Here is a 21,343-nt window from a genome sequence, read left to right as displayed (position 1 = left end):
ACCTCCATGCTTAGTTTGACCCCAGGACACAGATGCAATACTTGATTAATATTGCTGGTGTCATGAGCAAGGACATCTAGGGCTTCTATTATAGAGAAAGAACATGATGTACATGAGGAAATGGAACCAAGGCAACTGAATCAGCAGTATCAGGAGACATTTTCTACTGGGTATTAACATGGAGGAAAGGGAAAATATGGGAAAGGTTATTAGCAGGCACCCTAGAGAGATCCTTACAGAAGGTCAGAAATATAATAAACTCAAGTTCTAAAGCCAATAAGGGAAGTGGAATAAAAAGCCATTATTACCAAATGAGTCCAATAAATGAAGCCTATCCATTTCCCTGCCCTTCTCTGTCTCCTTAGCTCCATGCCAGGAGAAAACTAGCACCAATGATGACCACTCAGGCCCAGCACTCTGCAGAAAGGCAGTATCCTCTAGGCAAAAAGCCATTTTTGTGTGCGCTTGTTAGCAAAGGCTCATTCTACTGTTTAATGGCAGGTCATTTAGAGAAAGAAGTGTCTAAGAATGTGATTTAGTCCATTTTGATGTTTTCAAACCCAAGGCCTGAGGTTTTGCAAAGAAAGCCATTCAGTATTTCCAAGTCTATCTACTTCTGAAAGCCAAATTAAATAGGAGAGCACTCAGCAATGACTACAGTCTGAGCTGGAGATAAAGGCTTAACTTGTCTCCTTTGGCTGAACAGTTAGCATTTGCCCACATATCTACTTTATAATGTATTCTAAAATATGGCAAAATGAGCTTTTCAAATCTTAGGGAAATGATCAGGTAGCATCTGAAAGCAAACAGTGATGGAGACATTGGGGCTGCACACTGATTTATGAATAATTTGGCCTAGTTGCTATCTGTATCAGTAAGCATTGTGGCTGTAATAAAATACTTGATGCAAGGCTACTTATAAAGAGGGAAGAGTTTATCTAGCTCATAATTTGGGGGTTCAAAGTCTAAATAGCATAGCACAGGCTCTAAGGTGAGAGATACCCCTTCACTGCAACCTTTAGTCAGGAACAGTGATGTTGGGAACAAGTGTGATTACATGTCAAAATAGAGGAAGAAATAACAGGTTTACTCTATGTATAACCACTCTGAGGTAGGGGCAGCATAAGAACCGCCTTGCAAGAGCACCTGCCACCCCCCCCCTCTCTAGGCTCCACCTCTTAAAGGTTCTACTATCACCCACAGCATTACTCTGGGACCAGAGCTCCAATCACAATGGATACTCAAACCATTCCTAAACCATAGCATAAGTTAACAAAAGAACTATTTGGCAAATCTAAGCTTCTCTCAGACATCTGTGTATGAACTATCCATTTCCTCACAATTGGAAAGGGAGGTCTCAGCCACCTGGGATACACTACACAGACACTAATTGCTCATATACTTGTAAGTGGTCAGATCAAAACTATTCTCCAGTGTTCTCAAACAACATGTCTTTGCAAAACAAACTTTATGGCATATTTTTTAAAATTTTTGCTGGAAAAACTGTATGGGATGAACAGTAGTAATCTAACTAAATAGCCTTCCAAAGTAAGTATAAGGTGATATGATCACTATAAAAATCTGTGGGATGAAAATATTTCATCTAAGAGGTCATTATTTTCTATTTTTAAGAGAGCTATCATATCTTACTTCAAAGTATCATAAATCATACAAAATGAGCAAGAAATAATAAAACTAATAATTCTATTAGCAGGCTTATCATTTCATATAAGGCGAAACTTGTTATTAATTAGTTCTTCATGATGTGACTGCAGTTTTCTTATGAAGTTACAGTAAGAAGTGAAATTATTATCAGGTTTTGAAAGGACCATGCTCTTTTCAGATCTATGGCTTTCCACAAGCTCCATATTAAAATCCATACTCATTTCTTACACTTTCACTGCTGCAGTGCATCAATGGCTTTTGTGGGATAGGTCATCAAGAGAAAATTCCAAAAGAATGGGACTTACTGTATTTGAAGTAAAGAAGAAAGATCTATTTTGAAAGTGCCTACAATATTATCAAATATGAAAGGTTGTAAGAAACTGTTCATTCCTGCTCCTCATTATTTAAAATAAAATAGCATTACTTTTCTCATTTCCAAAAAACAAAAACCCTTCAAAAATTCCATCATTTCAAACTCATATATAAAATAAATTGCTATTCATGTAAAGTTGACAGGTATGTTTTTCAATGTCTATTTTCCAATACCTTTATCCTTTTACCCAATGCAATTGTGTGTTACATATTCAATACATTTTATGTATTAAGCTAAACAAAGTAAAAGATAAATTTAATTCTTACAAACAATCTTATGAAGAACTAGTATTGCTGTTTTCATTTTCATACTGATAAGGTAACTGAAGGTTAGCAGGATCAAATATATAGTAAGTGGGAAATTTGGGTGACATGATGAAATATTTGAGGGTAACCATAATAAGAACCAAGGGTGATTTTCTACAAAGCTAGATATATGATGGTTAGAGGCTGTAGAAAGGAAGGTCTGGTCTGCACAGCATTAGCAGACTTCACAAAAATGGTAGCCCTATACTCTTCCCAGTTATTAAAAAGTAATTGTTACCTATGCTTTTGTACCCTTTGATGACTTGTGCAAATAAACACATAATAAGAAACAAGAGTCTGAATGATTATGGAGATAAGGAAAATGATGATGGGAAAGGACAGGTGTTGTGAAAATCTGAAAATAAAACTGCAGTGATTCCCAAGGGAGACACCACTGGCACTTGACAGATGTTTGGGTGGGCAACTGAGTCTCGGTTGTACAATGTTGTCCTCTGTGTAGTAGCCTTTATCTCCCACCACTAAATATCAGAAGTGTTCTCCATTCTTGTGACCAACATGCTCAAAATATCCCTACACATTTTCCCTTGACCCATCAGGAGAGGCCAGGTATGAAGGTATATGTCTGGCACCTCCAACACTCAGGAGGTTGAGACAGGAAGACTTCAAGTTCAAGGTTTGCTTTGGATATACAGTGAGGCACTAGCTTAAATAAATACTGAAAACTGAGAAGAGAACTGGCATTAATTGGGCATCATGTACCAGATACTCTAGTCAATGCATTTATAATAGTCATTCAGTCATCCTAACCAGTATGAGGTAAATACAGACTTTACCCAATTTTACAGGTGTGGAACTTGATAGTCAGAGCATGTTAAGTAACTTAACCAAAAACCAACAGGCTGACTCCAAAACTACAGCCTAGGTTCCTGTCTTTTAAGCCTTAATAGCGTGGTGTGCATGAATTTCTTTAAAAAAATTCATTCAGAACGCAGAAAATAGTAAGTAGAATATGTGTATTTTAAAAACAAACAAACCAACCAGGGATCTATTAGCTTGTGCTCTGGGGTGTGGGGCCCCTGTGGTGCCCTGGAGTCATGTGGTGTGTGACCAGGCAGGTGTATGTCAGGATGTTTGGTAGTGCTGGCACCGGTAAGGCACATTTCACAGGAAGTCATGGGTATTGGGGTTGTGCTGGAAAGCAAAGATAAGGCAGTGCTGTGCTATCTAGAAGGCCAATCTCTGTCCTGATATAGATGGTAGGTTTGAGGATGGGGGAAAGATGATACTAATGCTAGACGGTTTGTATGCAATGTATGGGAAAGACAGTGTTGTGTATCTCTCATGTGCTCATGTGTGCGCGTGTGTGTGTGTGTGTGTGTGTGTGTGTGTGTGTGTGTGTGTGTATGTGTGTACCTACCTAGTAGTGGTAAACTGGAGTAGCTCCATGGGAAAGGAAGGATTGGGGGGTTTTATGTGTATAGGGTGCTGAAAGTGGTGCATACAAGATGATTCATGCGATGTGCTGGAAACCGAGCAGGGCTGGAGGGGGCTGCAGAGAAGAGCGCCAAGTCGTGACGTGGGTAGAGCAATGCTGAGGGCAGAGGGTGGAGAGGATGGGGAGGGTGAAGAGGGAGGGAGGGAGGGTACGCTGTCTGGCTAGGTGGCTGGCGTGAGTTCCTGGGGTGGCCCCAGGCACGGTGAGGGAGAGGCCCATTTTAGAGTGGGGTTGGGGGCTGGGCTTTGGGCGAGGCACCGGGCGGGTGGAGCAGTTGCGCGGGCGGGCGTGGGGGCCCCCCCCAGCCGACTTCCTCACCTCGGGCCACACCGGGCCACCTTTCCCCGCCACCACCGCCCTCCGTGGCTTCGCCTGAGCACCCCGCGGCCCCGCACGCCGCCGGGCTCGCCTCACCTGGTGAAGGCGAAGTACATGAGGCTGACGATGGTGAAGCTCAGCAGGGTGATGGTGTGGGGCCGGTAGAAGAAGTCGATGGTGATGTCCTCCACTTGCTGCTCGTTGATCATCCGGAAATGCATCTTGTAGTTCACATCATCCTTGCTTAGGGTCCGGCTCCCCACGCAGGACGCCATGGCCCGCCTCCCCGTCCTGCCGCGGCGCCGGCGGCCCCGGCCCACGGAGGCTGGGACCCCGGAGGTGACAAGCCGCAGCCGAGAAACAGCCGGACGGCGGGGCCGGGTCTGGCGCCCAGCAGAGGCAGGGAGCAGAGGGAAGGACAGGCGCGGGAGGGCGGGGTCGCGGCACAGCCAATGCGCCCTCGGGAGGAGGATGCCATCGGTCTCTCCGATTTGGTCTTAGAAGTGGGGGCCTTTCTGAGCACCCGCCGAGCCTTCAGACTCACACGCAGCCATGTTCAGGGACGGGGTGGTGAGAAGGAAGGTTTCCGCGGTCAACGGTTAGCTCTTCCCTGGACTCACAGCTCGCCCCCCCCCGCACAGTTGCCACATGGTACCGTCCACTCCGTGCGCAGCCCACGTGGGCCGCGGAGCCCGGCAGCGCCGGGTCAGACCCGCGCGTCGCTGGAGTCCGGGGGCGCGCGGCTCCCGGCTTCGGGAGTCTGGAGGCCACCGCGGAACCCAAGGCCGCACACGGTAAGGGTGGAGCCTCTCCGGAGCGCGAGGGCTGCGGCCCGAACGGGGCCGCCCCGACTTGGAGGTCCTGTGGCCGGGGCCCGGGCGGAGGGGGGGGGGCGGTGATGGGTTGTGTTGTGCACTTTCCCCAGGCCGCGGGTGAACGGCGCGGGGTGACGGCGCGGGGGGCTCCTGCGCCCGTCCGGAGGGACGCGGGCGGAGGCCCGCGCGTCGGCCGGCTTCCTGCGGAAGTTGGGTTTGGGGAGCTCAAACGGCCTCGGCGGGGACGGCGCGGTTTCCGCGGCCCTTGCGGGGCGCCGCCGCCGCGCCAGCCGCCCCGTCCTCGCCCCGAGGTCGTCTGTGTGCGGCGGAAACTTGAGTCTGCCCTCCATTTCCAGTGTTTATTCCTAACGAAATGCCGCGGGTACAGTTGGGACGCGGCGTACCGTGTTAAACGGACCATGGATCTTGCTTTTTTGTGGTTTGGATTCAGGGACTCACTAGGTAGACGAGCCAGCGACGCTTCGTGACTCCGTTTCTTCGGACTCGAGTTGCCCAGGATGTTTACCCTTTTTTGTTTTGTTTTTATCAACCTGACTTGTTTAGACTAGTGATGTGATCATGTAAAGATAGCGTACTTGTAAATAAAAACGAAAGGATAAACGTTATTGTTCTTTCAAAGTCTGGTGGGATTTACAAGGGAATCAACCAGAGTGGATTTGGGGCTTCAGAAGTTTGCTCTGAGGCAGAATGAGATGCTTAGCCAAACTTTGGGATCTACAAATGGTGGGCATTGTGGTACACCGCCTGTCATCCTAATCTCTGGAGGTTGAGACAGGAGGATCCTTAAAATGAAAGAAAAAAAAATTAAGGGCCTGAAAATCATTTTATTGTATCCCTAACCTTTACAGCAAGCACTATTTTGGAGCTGAGTGAATGATAAGATCACTATTGACCCTGAGATGACTCTACAGCACCACAAAAAATAAGTTCTTGAAGAATAGTTATACTGAGCCACTCTCATGAGCTAGACCTTGTGCTAGAGCAGCACAAGCAGTTTAATGCCGTGATGGGCTTCAGGGCAGAGCCAAGTTGGTATGGAAAAAAAAAAAAAAAAAAACACCTGACAGGTCAGTGGAAGCTCATTTCCTACCAAATTTTAACATACTATCAATACCAGAAGATTACTTTTGAACACTTAATTTCCTTTCTAAGGTTATTTGAAAGTGAAAATTCCTCTTTTATAAATCTCTTTTCAGTAGACTTTCCAAGTAACAAATCTCGCAGAGATTAGACCTCAAATATGCAATCTAATTCAGAGCATTAAAATAAGCTACCTTCCACTATGTAGAAAAAAATCAAAAGTTGCATACAATTAGTGGACAGAATTAGTGGCATTTGGGGCTGGGAAGGTGGCTCAGTGGTAGAGCGCTTGCCTTGCATGCATGAGGCCCTGGGTTGGATTCCTCAGCACCACATAAGCAAAAAGAAAAAAGCCGGAAGTGGTGCTGTTTCTCAAGTGGTAGAGTGCTAGTCTTGAGCTGAAGAGCTGAGGGACAGCGCCCAGGCCCAGAGTTCAGGCCCCACAACCGGACCCCAAAAAAAAAGAAAGAATGACATTTGACCATCTAGTAGTAATAGTAATAATAATGACTCATTGTTAAGTATTTCTTATTCACTTGTCTCCATACTGTGTTGTATGTAGATTATTTAGTGTAAGATAATATACATCAAATTTGCCTAATTAGTTGGCCTAATGTAAAATTGATAGTTCAAAAGCTAAAAGTGGCAACAACCTTTCTTCTTAAACAAAAAACTATGCAGGGCACTGGTGACTCATGTCTTTAATCCTAAACTAATCAGGAGGCTGAGATTGGAGAATCACAAGCCATCCTGGGCAAGAAATTCCTGAAGACTTTTACCTCCAAAAAGCTGGAAGTAGGGGCTGGGAAGGTGGCTCAGTGGTAGAGGGCTTGCCTTGCATGTATGAGCCCTGGGTTCGATTCCTCAGCACCACATAAGCAAAAAAAGAAAAAAGCCAGAAGTGGCGCAGTGGTTCAAGAGGTAGAGCGCTAGCCTTGAGCTGAAGAGCTGAGGGACAGCTCCCAGGCCCAGAGTTCAGGCCCCACGACCGGACCCCCTCCCCCCCCCCCCAAAAAAAGCCGGAAGTAGAGCAATGGCACAAGTAGTAGAACACTAGCCTTGAGCAAAAAGCTCAGAGACAGCACCTAGGCCCTAAGTTCAAGCCCAGGACACCAGTATGTATGTGTATGTTATATTTAATATATGTATTTACATATTTATTTGTGTGAATATTTACACACCCATGTATAAATATATTTTTGGTAAAATGATGTATTTATGCATTACTGCTCTTATTTCTTTCTGACACTTGGTTTTGTTGCTTTGTTGAGACAGGAGTCTCATGTAGCCCAGGCTGGCCTTGAATTTGGGATCTTCCTGTTTTGCATCCTAAGCACTAAGGTTATATGTATGCACCACCAGTCCTGGCTTTCTAGCTGTTTTGACCTTTTACTTTTGAAGGCTGTTATTTTTCTTGTTCCGTACAGTGAAACAGGATTTGGCAAAACTAGTTCTGTTCAACTCTGTCTTGAAGAATAGTATTCTATCTGAAATAGCAGTGATCTCTGAGGATAAAATACAACCTTCAGTGTTTTGTATAGCTTTACTAATATTATGATCCATTTAGAACAGTGATTTTCTGTTTATTTTGTGACTATACAGAGTTGTATTTGAATTCAATATTTGATTTTTTTTTTCTCTGTTGTTCTTGCGACAGGGTCTTACTGTGTAACCCAGGCTAACCTTGAACTCATTTGTTTGTTTTCTTTTTCCAGGCCTGGGGCTTGAACTTAAGGCCTAGGCACTGAAGGCTAGCACCCTACCAACTTGAGCCACAGCTTCACTTCTGGGTTGTTGATGGTTAATTGGAGATAAGACTTTCCTGCCCAGGCTGGCTTCAAACTGAGATGGTCAGGTCTCAGCTTCCTGTGTTGTCTGAAAGGAGAGATTAGTCGGAACTCACTTTTTGCCTCAGTCTTTGGAGTGCTGGGATTCTACCAAAATGTCTTTCAAACCAAATTCCAAAAACATTTCATTCCATCACTGTATTTTCTATTGAAATAATGAAACTATCAGGTGTAAACCATGGTGGAGAATGCCTACAATTCTAGCACTTAGAGGCTGGGGCAAGAGGATTGAGAATTGAGGGCCAATCTGTGCTACATAGTGAAGCTGTCTTAAACAAACAAACAAACAAACAAAAGAATCATGTGAACTAAATTATTAGCACGTGAACTAAATTATTAGTTCACCTGGACTTTGAACATTTACAGATTTTTGGCTTAAATGTTTTTCTTTCTTTTTTTTTTTTTTGGTCGGTCGTGGGCTTGAACTCTGGGCCTGGGCACTGTCCCTGCGCTCTTCAGCTCAAGGCAAGCTCTCTACCACTCGAGCCACAGCACCACTTCCAAATGTTTTTCTTATACCAATGATCTACTTTGTTTTTTAATTATAAAAGCATATCTTTGTTTTCCAATTCAGAAGTTACTGCTTTCATTTTTGTCGTTGCCTTTGTAGCTTTTCCTATATGAGACACATCTCACTAATTTAGTTATAAAAATTTATTTAAGCTCCTTTCATTTAAAAAAATTCCAGTTTATCCTTTGTTTGTTTGAATACTGCTTTCAACATTTAAATAATTGAATTTCTCTTTTGATGGTTATATTTTTCTCTTGTAGGCTACTTTAAGAAAAATGGCCCTTTCAGCCCAGCAGATATTCAGATGGTTCAACTCAATTAAATTGAGTAGCTTCATTAACACTGTACAACTCACAAAACATTTTCCGGGACCAGGGAGAGCCCTGTCACAGGGCTTTTGTGTTCCAGCTCAGATGTCCTCTGATAATTGCTTTCTCCAGTGGGGATTTAAGACATACAAGACTTCCTCCTTGTGGAATAGTTCCCAACCTATTAACTCCAGCAGGCCAGACAGCAGGCCTGCTCAAGACACGCTACCTCCTTCAGTGAATGAAACATCAGAGAAGATACCCAGTTTTGATTCTGAACTAGCCCTAGAAGGTAATGCTAAGCTTCTGGAAAAGTCCCCTTTGCCCACTTTAGGGTATAAAAGGTTGCCTGTTTCTATTCTGATCGCCCATTATAGGTCTTATTTTGTGTCGGCCAAGAAAATAAACAATGCCAGTTTTTCCATGTACACACGTATGCATGCTAGTACTAAGGCCTGAACTTAAGGCCTTGCTTTTGCTCAGCTTTTTCAGTCATGGCTCACTTTACCACTAGAGCTATGCCTTCACTTCCAGCTTTTTGCTGGTTAACTAGACATAAAAGTCTCTCAAATTTGTTTGCCTGGACTAGCTTTGAACCAGGATCCTTAGATATCAGCCTCCTTGGTAGTACCTGTGGTAGACTCAGTCTCATAAAAGAAAATGTGCTTGAAGAGCAGTTGACCTTTAACATTTTTACCTGTTAATGAAAAGTGAAGGAAAAGAGTCCCTCCACCAGGTATGGTGGCACATTCCCTGTAATTCTTGCTCTTAAGATGATGAGGTGGGAGAAAAAAGGAGTTTTGTGCCTTAAAAGTTACCCCAAATTTTCTTACCCTGGAGAAACAGTAGTTGGTGTAAGGCAGAATATTTGGATTTCTTAAATGTTTAATGATAAAATGATCCCAGTATTTAACCAGTGAAATAGGAAACTAGGAAAGGGCTGATCTATGTAGAATACTTGTAGGTTTGTACATTACTGTGCTAACTTGGCTTTGTTTTTTTCTGCTGTCTCTAAGAACTGGATGACTTGCCTCCATGGTCTCCACTGCAGCCAATTTCTGAGGAGGAGGCTATTCAGATTACTGTATGCCCTCCATTGCCTCTAGCTTCATACACACTTCAAGACTACGTAGATCATTCTGAGACTCTGCAGAAGTTAGTGCTGCTAGGTAAGTTTCCAACCTACAGGTACATTGCTTCTTCATTTACTTTTTGGCAGTACTCAGATCTGAACTCAGAGCCTTCGGCTTCCTAGGCAGACAGTCAACAGCTTGAACTACTCCCTTACAAGTACTTCTTGAGGAACTCTGGGTTTATTTTTTCCCCTTTTTAAATTAACATTTTAATCTGATCAAAGGAAGAGTATTTTTGGATTTCTTAAATATTTAATTATGAAATGATCCAAGTATTTACCCATGAGCAAAATAGTCTAGTGCTGTGTCTAGGCCTCCAGTAGAAAATTGTATTCCCTGCTCTGTCCCACTTAACGCTACATCCCCACTTTAATCATTCCATTTATATTTGACCCCCCCTGGGCTCTGTTTCTGAGCTTTTTTGCTTATTGCCAACATTCTACCACTTGAACGACAGCTTCATTTCAGCTTTTTGGTGATTAATTGGAAATGAAAGTCTCATGGACTTTCCTCCTGGGTTGGCTTCAAACCACAATCCTCAGATTTCATCCTCCTGGGTAGCTAGTCTTACTGACATCAGCTGCTTGCATGCACCCAGACTTTTGGTCTTGAGGCCATCCTTGATTCATCTGGAGGTGAATCACTTCACCTCAGCTAGTTTAACATCTTTCTGTATGTTTCTCAAGTCTGGTAGTATCAACCTTCATCTAGGGGCTCATTTATTACTGACCAACTGTGGGTAATTTCTGACTTGATAATCTTATCCACTATATTGGCCCTGAAAATCTATGTTATGTTAGTGCTCTTTCTATAATGTAAATGTGACTTAACTTAAAAGTTCCTCAAAGCCTTTCCAAGCCTCAATGTTCTTCCTGCTTTCCTCCCCCTTATCTTTCCATCTTCATTACCTGCTACATGTTCCTTGGCCAACCTGAGAACTTAGCTCAGAGTTACAGCAGCTTCTGAAATGTTTTCTTTGACTCTGCAGACAGGATCTCCCTCTTCGCTCCCATTTTCTTCCTGGCTTACTTGGATCTTAGCACTAATAAGAGTGAATGATAATTATTCACCTGTCCCTGTGCTTAATTACCTAGAGGTTACCAAAGTGTGTAGAGAATGGCCTTTGTTCTCAAGAAGCTGCAGATGTTCAGAAACATCGAAGCTCACATATTTAAGGCCATAGCTGGATGTAGAGTTCATTTTATTAGTTCATTTTATTGGCTCTGGGTTTCATCACCAACACAATAAACAAAAGAAAACAAAAAAAAACAACTGAAGTGCCAGGATGAAAAGTAAAGTGGGAAGTTCCTAATAGAAGATGCAGATAGTTTTCCATGAGTCAACCTAAGTGTCCATTAGTTAAGGAACAGATGAAGCAAAGTGCTACAAATTTACAATTCCTTCCCCAAAAAGGAGATCTTGTTATTCACATCAGCATAAATGAACCCGAAGGACATTATGCTAAGTGAAATAAGACAGACGTTGGAAGACATATAGATCATGATCTCCCTGTAATATATTAGAACTAAAGGGGCTGGGAAGGTGGCTCAGTGGTAGAGCGCTTGCCTTGCATGCTCGAGGCCCTGGGTTCGATTCCTCAGCACCACATAAGCAAAAAGAAAAAAGCCGGAAGTGGCGCTGTGGTTCAAATGTTAGAGTGCTAGCCTTGAGCTGAAGAGCTGAGGGACAGCGCCCAGGCCCAGAGTTCAAGCCCCAGGACCGACCAAAAAAAAAAAAAAAAAAAAAAAAATATATATATATATATATATATTAGAACTAAGAATTACAAACTCACAGAAGCAGAAGATCAAATGGTTGGGAAAGGATTAGGAGCAAGAAAAGGAGGGCATGGGAAAATGTTGGACGAAGGCACAAAGTTTCAATTAGATACATGTTCTGAAAAGTACAGTGCAGTGTGATGACTATAGTTAATAATCATATACTGATACTTGGAAAGTGCTAAGTGTAGTTCTGGTGGTTGTTTTTTAATTTTTTAGTTTTTTTCACTGTGCTGGAGTTTGAACTCAGAACCTTGCGCTTGTGTGGCTTGCTTGCTCAGCTGGTGTTCTACTACTTGAGACATGCCTGCAACCTAGCTTTTTGCTGGTTATTTTAGAGATGTAGTCTAGCAGACTTTTCTGTTCTGACTGACTTCCACTGTGATCTTTGGGGTCTCCACCTCCTGATTAGCTAGGATTACAGCTATAAGTCACCAGCTCCTGACTTACTAAGAGTAGATTTTAATGTTCTCACCACAAGAAATGAAATGTATAGTGATACACATTAGTTATGTTGATTTAGTTATTACGTATGGTGCATGTATCAAAACATGTTATACCCCCAAATATTTATAGTTTCAAAAAACTGTTCTGTTAAGTTCAGAGGTGAGAGGTGACATTTGCTGTGGGCCAGAGAACCACTCACCTTTTCTTCAGAATAGTTTTCTTGGTTTATGGGAAGTACCCTGGTAGAGGCAAGATAAATCTTAAGACATGGCCCCTGCCTTTAAATAATTTATAGTGTATATAGAGCTTTGGAATATATTCCATCCTTCCACTATAGCGGAAGGACCAAATATATTCTATGACAAACATAGAAGAACCATGGCTTGTCAATGTTTTTGAAAATTTGTCTATTTGCTTGGCAGATGTTTTCTGCTTTTCTCTGCTTGTTCTATATCTCAGGAGGCCAATCCCTGGGCCCAGGGGCTCTGATGCCAGCTGGCTTCTAGGAAGGTTCAGCCAGTGGGAGGAACCTTCAGGGGAGGAGGCTAGGAAGCCAGGTGGGGCTGTTCCCCATGTCTCCCTTCTCTAGGTCCTGTAACTGTCCCTCCATGACAACAGGTCTGCAGGAGCATCCTGTCTTTAATAGTTTCAGGCTCACTCTGGGCTCTGGTTAACACTCTGGCCTCCCTGTGTGTGGTGCCCTATGTGTTCCCTTAACTCTGCTTGTGCCACTGTACTGAGTTCCTCCCTTACAGTTCTTTCTGTTTGAGCTTTCCAAGGAAATGTATTTGTTGCCTACCAGACCCTGACTGATAAATATGTGTAACCATAAATGAAGACAATAGTCATAGTAATATTTGTAGCCCAAAAGCTGATCTTGTACTGGTTAGATGGTATAGTGTTCAGTTTGTGTATCCCAGTGCTTAGCCAAGGGCCAAGCAGGCATTCAGTGACCATGTTTTCAGGTTAATGAAATCATGAGTGAGCCCAGCTGAGTTGACTGAACCCTGTGCTCTCCTGATGAGATTCTGCTCTCCTGGGGCTGTTAGAACACAGCTCCTCAGGGTCTCTGCTTGGGCACAGTTAGGGTGTGACAGCTTATGCAGAGCAAGGCCCTAGAACACATATAAGCTGTAATTGCTAGTTAAATGTGAAGTCTGAATCTTTAATTGTCTTTTATTTATCACCGATTTTTGAACTTGTTTCTATTTTATCAATCTTTTAATTAGGCTTGTTTTTCTATTAATAGTTTTTCTATTAATAGTTTTAACTTATATAAGAATAACATCTAGTTGTTAAGAGTATAAATATTGCAAGAGATAAACCTCTTTTCCTCTCTCAGTTTTCAAAGATAACCACTATGAATTGAGTTGTTAAATAACTTTCCAAACCTTTTTCTAAATGTATATGATAAAGTCATACATAGGTTTTATATTTTTTGTGGTTCACAGTTTTCAAATTACATAAGCGTATTCTGAGGGATGAACCCTGCAGAATAATTACATTATGCAAGAAGCTATAGACAAGAGGTGATGGCCTGGTGTCCTTATGGTTTAGTGAATTTGTCTTTGGGGAAACTTAGACTCAGATGCCCTTGTTTTCTTGTATACTTGTCTTCAGAATAAATGTATAATGCATTTGTTTCTAATCCTGTAACCAGTATAATTTAAAAATATTTAAATCTCCTACTTCAGTTCTTTGAATAGACTGTTGGTGAGTAATTCTTGTGCTTATCTATTTGAAACTCATGGCTGAATAATAAGTTATCTTAACACTGTATTTCTAATTTTTGGAGGAGTGGATTTGTCCAAGATAGAAAAACATCCAGATGCAGCCAACCTCCTCCTAAGACTGGATTTTGAAAAAGACATTAAGCAAATACTACTATTTCTCAAGGATTTGGGTTTGGAGGATAACCAACTGGGAGCTTTCCTAAGTAAAAATTATGCCATTTTCTCTGAGGACCTTGAAAATCTTAAGACCAGGTGGGGCTTTTACAATAATTCTCATATAACCTAAGAAGTGGTGGGAAGATATATGGGTGTGAGAAATGTGTAAGTCTGTTGCATGGGGAACTCTGGGATGATGAGCATTAATTGTTAATTGTTAGTATTGTTACAAATCTCTCATCTAGTTAAATGTAACAGTGCTTTTAGTGAATTATCCTACAATTTTATCATTTCAACTTATTGCTGAGTCAGTAGACTGTTTTGTGTCATAAACTTGAGTATATTTTTTCTAAACGCTTCTATTAACAAAAAGCTGAATTATCTTGAATAATTTTGAACACATGACATTTAGTGTTTCTCTTTTTTGTTTTTTTAAGCTTTAGCTTAGACTGGCCTTGAACTCTTCATCCTTACATGTGCTTAGATTGAAACCACGAACTGAGATTGAAAACATGCACCACCACTGGTGACTTTACTGTCCATTTTTTTTGGTGGTACTACAATTGAACTCAGGGCCTTGCACTTGCTATGCAGGTGTAATACTACTGAACCATGCCTCCAGCCTTTACTGTGCTAGTTATTTTTGACATAGGATCTTGCCTGGTGCTGAATGCACTTGGATACCTACTTTATGTAAGGTGATAGACACATACTACAACATCTCGCTCTTTCTTGAGAAAGAGTTTCATGAACTTTTCTGCCCCGGCTTTCCTTGAATTGTGATCCTCCCCATCTTAGCCTCCTACATTGTGGTGGTTATATAAGTATGATACACCAGTAGCTCAGCTTGTATTTTTTTTTTTTTGTGCGTGCGTGTGTGTGTGTGTGTGTGTGTGTCAGTGTGCCAGTCCTAGGGCTTGAACTCAGGCCTGGGCACTGTCTCTGAGCTTCTTTGGCTCAAGGCTAGTGCTCTACCCCTTGAACCACAGTGCCACTTCTGGCCTTTTCTGAGTAGTTTATTGGACATAAGAGTCTCAGGGACTTTCCTGCTGGGACTGGCTTTGAACCATGATCCTCAGATCTCAGCCTCCTGAGTAGCAAGGATTATAGTTGTGAGCCACTAGCATCTAGCTTTGTATCTAATTTTTGATGATAAGACACTAACATTCTCTTGGCAATTGGCTATTGTGGTTGTTGTTTCTTTAAAAAAAATTTTTTTTTACTTAAATAGTTCTTTGTAAATACCTTCATACTTCCTTCAACATTCAAAGAAATGCTAAATTTGTGAGAAGCTGTACAATGAGATAGTAGTCTCTTGAGAATGATTTTGCTAGTTAGTAAGAAATAAGACAAAGTGGGAATAAGACAAAGCTTTAGTCCTTTAGGTTTTTTTTTTTTTTTTTAATTCATCATACCCCTTCCTCTAACACTGCTCTATTTTGCTGGGTTCACTATGTGAGAACACTACGCTGTGTTCCATATTACTCAAATTAGAAAAACTAGTATTAACTTTGGCTTCTCCTCTTTTGGGATCACATCTGATAAATCACCCAGGCCATCAGCTCTATCTTTCTATCTCCCAGACCAGCCAGTGTATTTGTCTTCATCTCCACTTGGAATACCCCAGCCCAGGTCCCATCAGTTCACACCTACATCATGGCAGTGGCCTCCTAGCTGTCTGTCTGCTCTTACGCCCCTACTGTGTTGTCCACACTAGTGTTGAGCCTCTCAACATCTCAGAGAGCTTTACAGTTTTCCAACCTTCATAATCTTATGCCTTTGCCCTTTTTTTTTTTCTGAGTTAGGGGAAAAGAAAGTGAAACAGCTTTCCTTTCTTACATTGATCAGACATGAAAGACTTACTATCTTCTATCATGAGACTCATAGGCAGGTGTCATATAGACAATCACAGTACAGGGGAGAGAAAGTTATTCTAGGAAACTCATCCAGCTTTTTCCTTCTGGCTGCCAGGAATTTCCTCACGATTCCCAAACCATCTTGCCCTGATTGCTCCAAGATTTCTTCCAGGAAGCTTAAGTAGAGCAATTAGGCATTATTTTAGAAGCTACATTATGATCGTCACTGTCTCTGGGAAGCAGAGAGGTTCAGTAATTTATCCAAGATTGCACACAGCGTGAGTGGCAGAACTGGGACTCAAACCCAGTTCATCTAAGCTCCACAGTCCTTGCTACTACACCATAGTATCCCCCTACATGTAACTCTGAAGAAAACCTAAAAAGCGAATTTAGACCTTAAACTTGCTCAAGACCACATATGCTCCTAACAACTGAGGAATATTCCAAATTTGGGCTGTAAAATAGTGTTTTTATCCTTTTTTAGTTATCTTTTCTGATTTAAGAGCCTTATTATTTTTAAAAAATAATTCTTTTGGAAAATAGCATGACATGAGTAAATGTTTATGTATATATTTTTATTTCTTACTAATGTGTATTATTCCCTAGGGTGGCTTATCTACAATCAAAAAATTTCAGTAAGGCAGATATTACACAGATGGTCAGAAATGCACCATTTTTGCTGAGTTTTTCAGTGGAAAGATTAGACAACAGATTGGGATTTTTCCAGAAAGAACTTGAACTCAGTGTAAAGAAGGTAAAAAAAAAAAAAAAGAAAGAAAGAAAGAAAAGAAAAATAACATTTCAATATCTAATACTTTTAGTGACTGTTAAATAACATGTTCTTAATACCTAGCCCATAAGAATCCCATAAATTCCTGATACTTTTTGTACAAAAGTGAATTACTCTGCAAGGTTAAAATAAAGCTACATCATTCAGTAATCTTATCACATTGCTTAAGTTTGGTTTTCAATGTTTGTTTTTTAGATATTCCCAGGCTTTTTCTCTGGACATCCTTTGAACTTTAGCCTTATATTCCTAATCTGGCTTAGTTTGTTTTGTTTTGTTTTTTCAAATACTGTTAAATGTGTGTGTACAGTAATAATAGATTGTTTTGTTTCTAATTGTAGACTAGAGATCTGATTGTTCGTCTACCAAGACTACTGACTGGGAGTCTAGAGCCTATAAAAGAAAATATGAAGGTAGGACAGCCTCAAGCATTTGAGAAGTCCATTTCTTTCTTTATGTGTTTAAATTCTTTGGAGAGAATAGATGTTGCTATTAGTCTTGTTAAAGAAAACTAGGTTTCTAAAGACAGCCAAAGCCAAGTGTCGGTGGCTCATGTCAGTAATCCTAGGTACTCAGGAGGCTGAGATCTGAGGATCATGGTTCAGTCAGCCCAGGCAGGTAAGTCCATGAGCCTCCTATCTCCAGTTAACTACCAAAAAGCTGGAAATAGCAATGTAGCTTAAAGTGGTAGAGCTCTAGCCTTGAACACAAAAGTTCAGGGGCAGCACCGAGGCCCTGAGTTCAAGCCCCAGGACCAAACCAAAGAGGCGGGGTGGGGAGAAGCTAAGACTAACTAGTTAATATACAAAGTGGCAGTGATATTTGAAATTATTAATGTAAAGCCTGGTCTCTGAGGTGCTAAAATGTTTCATATTCAGTCATTAAGGAAATTGTTAGTGACCAACCAACCACCTACCCAAATACTCTTTGGAGAGCTGAGAATCTAGTGTAGGTGACAACAGTGGCTTGGTAGAGGGGGATGTGAGGTGGGAGTGTGTCATGGGTAAGATGTTGAAAATACATAGAAGGCTTTCCCCATATGGGCTAATTTTGTCATCTGACTCTGGAATCTTGACATAGTTTCTCAATAACATATAAGTAGCTATGCTTGGAAACAAAGTTCAAAAGCACTTGGAAAGCTTTAACACTCATCTGCTTGTAGTCCTCACAAACAACCTACCCAGGTCTCCCTTCCACCGTTATCCCATCTAAGATTCACGGTGCTCCTTCAAGGGACCATCATGATCACTGTGCTGTCATCCTTAGGAGAGAATTGGAAGTTCAGTTGCACCCAGAAGCAGGAAGGCACACTCTCTTGAGGGCATTGATAGTGCTACTCCCAGATTTTTTTAATGTCATTATTTTCCATTTAAAAAAATATGTCAATTTGTTTCCTGGTATATTACCAAAATAGCTATTTTTATTCCTGACGTACAGAAAATTTATTTTCTTCTAGGTATATCGTCTTGAACTTGGTTTCAAACATAGTGAAATTCAACACATGATCACCAGAATCCCAAAGATGCTAACTGCAAATAAAAGGAAGCTTACACAGACCTTTGATTATGTGCACAATGTGATGAGCATCCCCCATCATATCATTGTCAAGTTCCCACAGGTACTACATATCCCCCAGCTCTCGTGATAGTGCCCTTGCCCCACATGTGGGCTGCCCTCCACATGCAAAGTGGGGGCACTTATGTGACTGTCACAACTGTGTGAAGAAAGTAAATATAAAGTGATTTACTTGTCCAGAGTTACTGATTTAACAGGTGGCAAAACCCAGACAATTAAATAAACCCAGGCTCTTTATCAAGACACCCTGCTACTCTAGCAGTGATGTCAATCAGTAAAAGAATGAGTGGCATTTACCAGGAGGAAAGAAACCTTCCAAGTAGAGGAAACTATGAGCTAACAAATATACCATAGTCATAGCTGGCAAGCCCAATTGTAGAATGGGCTTGAGATTTTCCAGCTTCTTGAACTCTATTATTGAAAATGAAACAAGATAGAAAGATTATTAGTAAGAAAATATATTGATAAACTGAGGGACCCAACAGATATTTTAAATTTTTGCAAGGATTTTGAAACTGCATGCATGCTAAGAAGCTTAACTTTCTCATAGATATAGTTCTGGTTAGCATATATAACATACAATAAATTTTAAACTGGGAAAGAACTATCACACAAGAAAAGATCATGAAAGCCAGGGCCAGTGGCTCACACCTGTAATCCTAGCTACTCAGGAGGCTGAGATCTGAGGATCACGGTTCAAAGCCAGCCCGGGCAGAAAAGCAAAGCAGTTTCAGGATAATGACCAGGAGGAAATCACTACTCTAAAGAAGGAGGCTATATTTAGGTTCCCTAAAACCTTGTTGCCTTAACCTTCCCATTAGAGTTTTTGTGAAGGCAAAGCTGGGCTCAGCTCACCTTAGGATAAGAAAATGAGTAATTATTGGGAGTAATTTGGGAGTGTTTTTGAGAGGAAACCCAATCTGAGCTGTGGCTTTTGAACCTGAAATAGCATACAGTTCTCTTATAATAAAGTAACCTTGACATATGGTGTGGCAGCACTGCAAGTTCCAGAGCAGACAATCTACAGAGTGACCCTGCCTCAAAAATAAAAACATGAATTCATTACATAGTAACTTCAGACCATTGAAGAAGTAAACACAGTATCTGGTCATAAACTATATAAATGCTTTAAAGTATTGTTAAATTTAGGTCTTTTTTTTTTTTTTTAATTTCCTGGTTTTTGAGCTGTACTAGTAAAAAGACAAACAACAAAAGACATCTGAAGCTTCTTATACCATTAGTAGTAATGATGTGGTATGGGACATTTAGTTACCAAGAACGTCATTTGTGTTTTTGCAGAGACATAAAAAAGAGTCATTTTGTCCCCAAAGCATATTGATTCCATTTTTTAATTAGTACCTTGTATTTTTTTGGCCACTGTTCATTGTCCCTTCCAAGTGAACTATTACTACTTTGTTTCCTTTGTACACCAGGAAAAAGGCCTAGAGCTTACAGTGTCTCCTGCACTGAGTTCTTCTGTCCAAGCCTGGGTCCTCACCGTCAGTGGGACACCTGCTTACCACAGACATCCCTCCCCTCACCCTCCAGCATCTTGCCCTCAGCCTCTGGAGTTTGGCTCTGACCACACTTCTGCCAGACCTCCAGGCCTTCAGATCCTTTGTAAAGTTTTCACCTCTCACCTGGCTTTTTGCAAGTTTTATTGCTACCTAACAACTTCATGGCTTCACTGTTTGCTTCTCGTTGGGGAGCAGCAGGAATTCTTTAAAGGAAATTTCACAGATTTGCAATCTTATTATTTTTTTTCTGACATGGACATTGGTTCTCAAATTTGGCACATAATCAGAATCATCTAGGAAGCTTCATAAAGCAGGTTTCTGAGTCCCTACTCTTAGTATCTGATGAGATAGGTTGGAGATGAGGCCTGAGATTTGTTCTAACACATTCCCCTCTGTCTCTGGGGTAGTCTGTTTTCTTTGCCCATCATGTAACTTTTAATTCCTTTCTAACTGTCCTAATTGATTTTTTTTGTTTTTAATAATTTTTTTCTTGAGCTTAAGTGATTAATAAATTTCACAAATTTATGTGAAACACATTGTAACCTTCACCAGGCAAATTGCTATTATCATGGTCTTTAATGTTTGTGAATTCTTTTTTTTTTTAATTGTGAAAATACCGTACAGAGGGGTTAAATTACACAGGAAAGATAATGAGTACATTTCTCATCAAGCATTGTTGCCTCCTCCTTTGCTTCCCTTTCCCATCCCTTCCCATCGCCCCCCCCTTCCCCTGCCTCCCCACAAAGTTGTAAAGTTCGTTTTTTTGACATAATGATTTGTACATATCATTGTTGCAATGGGTCTGCCTGTATCCCTATTTAATGTTTTTGCTCTCATGCAATTGTTTCTAACATATTTATAAGATGATTTCTTTGTTGCTTTGTATGTCCCTCCCCCACAGAATAACCCCTGCTTTCACTGTTTGTGAATTCTATGAGCTTTGACAAGACAACTATTTCTCCCACCTAATTGCTTTTTGAGTTCTTTTTTAAATCATAATGTTGTTATTTGGTTTTTGAGAGAGGGTTTTGCCCTATAGCCCAAGCTGGACTTCATCTCTCAATCTTTCTGCCTCAGCTTGCTGAGTACTGATATTGCATGCATATACTACCACACCTGTCCTATCTTTTAATAATATTTACTGCTATTCTGGGGATCAGTCTAGGATCTCACACATAATGGACATGTACTATACTATTATCCTACACCCCAGTCTGTTTCCTCATAACTTTATTTTTTTTACAGAAACAAGATTTGAATTTTTCAACATGAATCATGGTTCTATTTGTTAACCTCTTAAAATATTTAGCCAAGTAATTTTTTAGTACTTTATCTTTTATTGTATAGCTTTCTTAAATTTATTTTTAACAAAATCTTCATTTTTCTTTTCTAGGTATTTAATACACGGTTGTTTAAAATTAAAGAAAGACATCTGTTTCTTGTCTATTTAGGAAGAGCACAGTATGATCCACAAAAACCTAACTACATCTCTTTGGACAAATTAGTATCTATTCCTGATAAAATATTTTGTGAAGAACTTGCCAAAGCTTCGGTAAAGGACTTTGAAAAATTCATTAAAACTCTTTAGTTTTTGATGAATGCTAAAATGAAGTATTGTAAAGTACATATATGTATATATAAATAAATTTATTTTTAAAGTAA

General features: G+C 40.9%; 2 protein-coding genes across 2 annotated transcripts in view; one reads left to right on the top strand and one right to left on the bottom strand.

The window, feature by feature from the left end:
• The window catches only part of Ptdss1 (phosphatidylserine synthase 1), a 54,785-nt gene extending 50,293 nt beyond the window's left edge, over positions 1 to 4,492 (bottom strand). Inside the window, exon 1 of the mRNA XM_069991110.1 lies at positions 4,214 to 4,492. Coding sequence (XP_069847211.1) covers positions 4,214 to 4,392 — 179 coding nt within the window. The 5' untranslated portion in view covers positions 4,393 to 4,492. The remainder of the gene's footprint in view (positions 1 to 4,213) is intronic.
• A 62-nt stretch (positions 4,493 to 4,554) lies between these two features.
• Positions 4,555 to 21,343, top strand: Mterf3 (mitochondrial transcription termination factor 3). The gene is made up of 8 exons (XM_069991109.1): positions 4,555 to 4,911; positions 8,652 to 8,991; positions 9,716 to 9,868; positions 13,853 to 14,042; positions 16,409 to 16,556; positions 16,931 to 17,002; positions 18,046 to 18,207; positions 21,075 to 21,343. The coding sequence occupies exons 1-8, from the start codon at positions 4,570 to 4,572 to the stop codon at positions 21,267 to 21,269; spliced, it is 1,602 nt and encodes a 533-aa protein (XP_069847210.1). The 5' UTR covers positions 4,555 to 4,569; the 3' UTR covers positions 21,270 to 21,343.

Source organism: Dipodomys merriami, unplaced genomic scaffold (assembly GCF_024711535.1).
Source record: "Dipodomys merriami isolate MVZ:Mamm:240054 unplaced genomic scaffold, mDipMer1.0.p SCAF_4, whole genome shotgun sequence".
Classification (NCBI taxonomy): Eukaryota; Metazoa; Chordata; class Mammalia; order Rodentia; family Heteromyidae; genus Dipodomys; species Dipodomys merriami.
The sequence above is the reverse complement of the archived record's forward strand: the minus strand, read 5'-3'. Positions and strand labels throughout refer to the sequence as shown.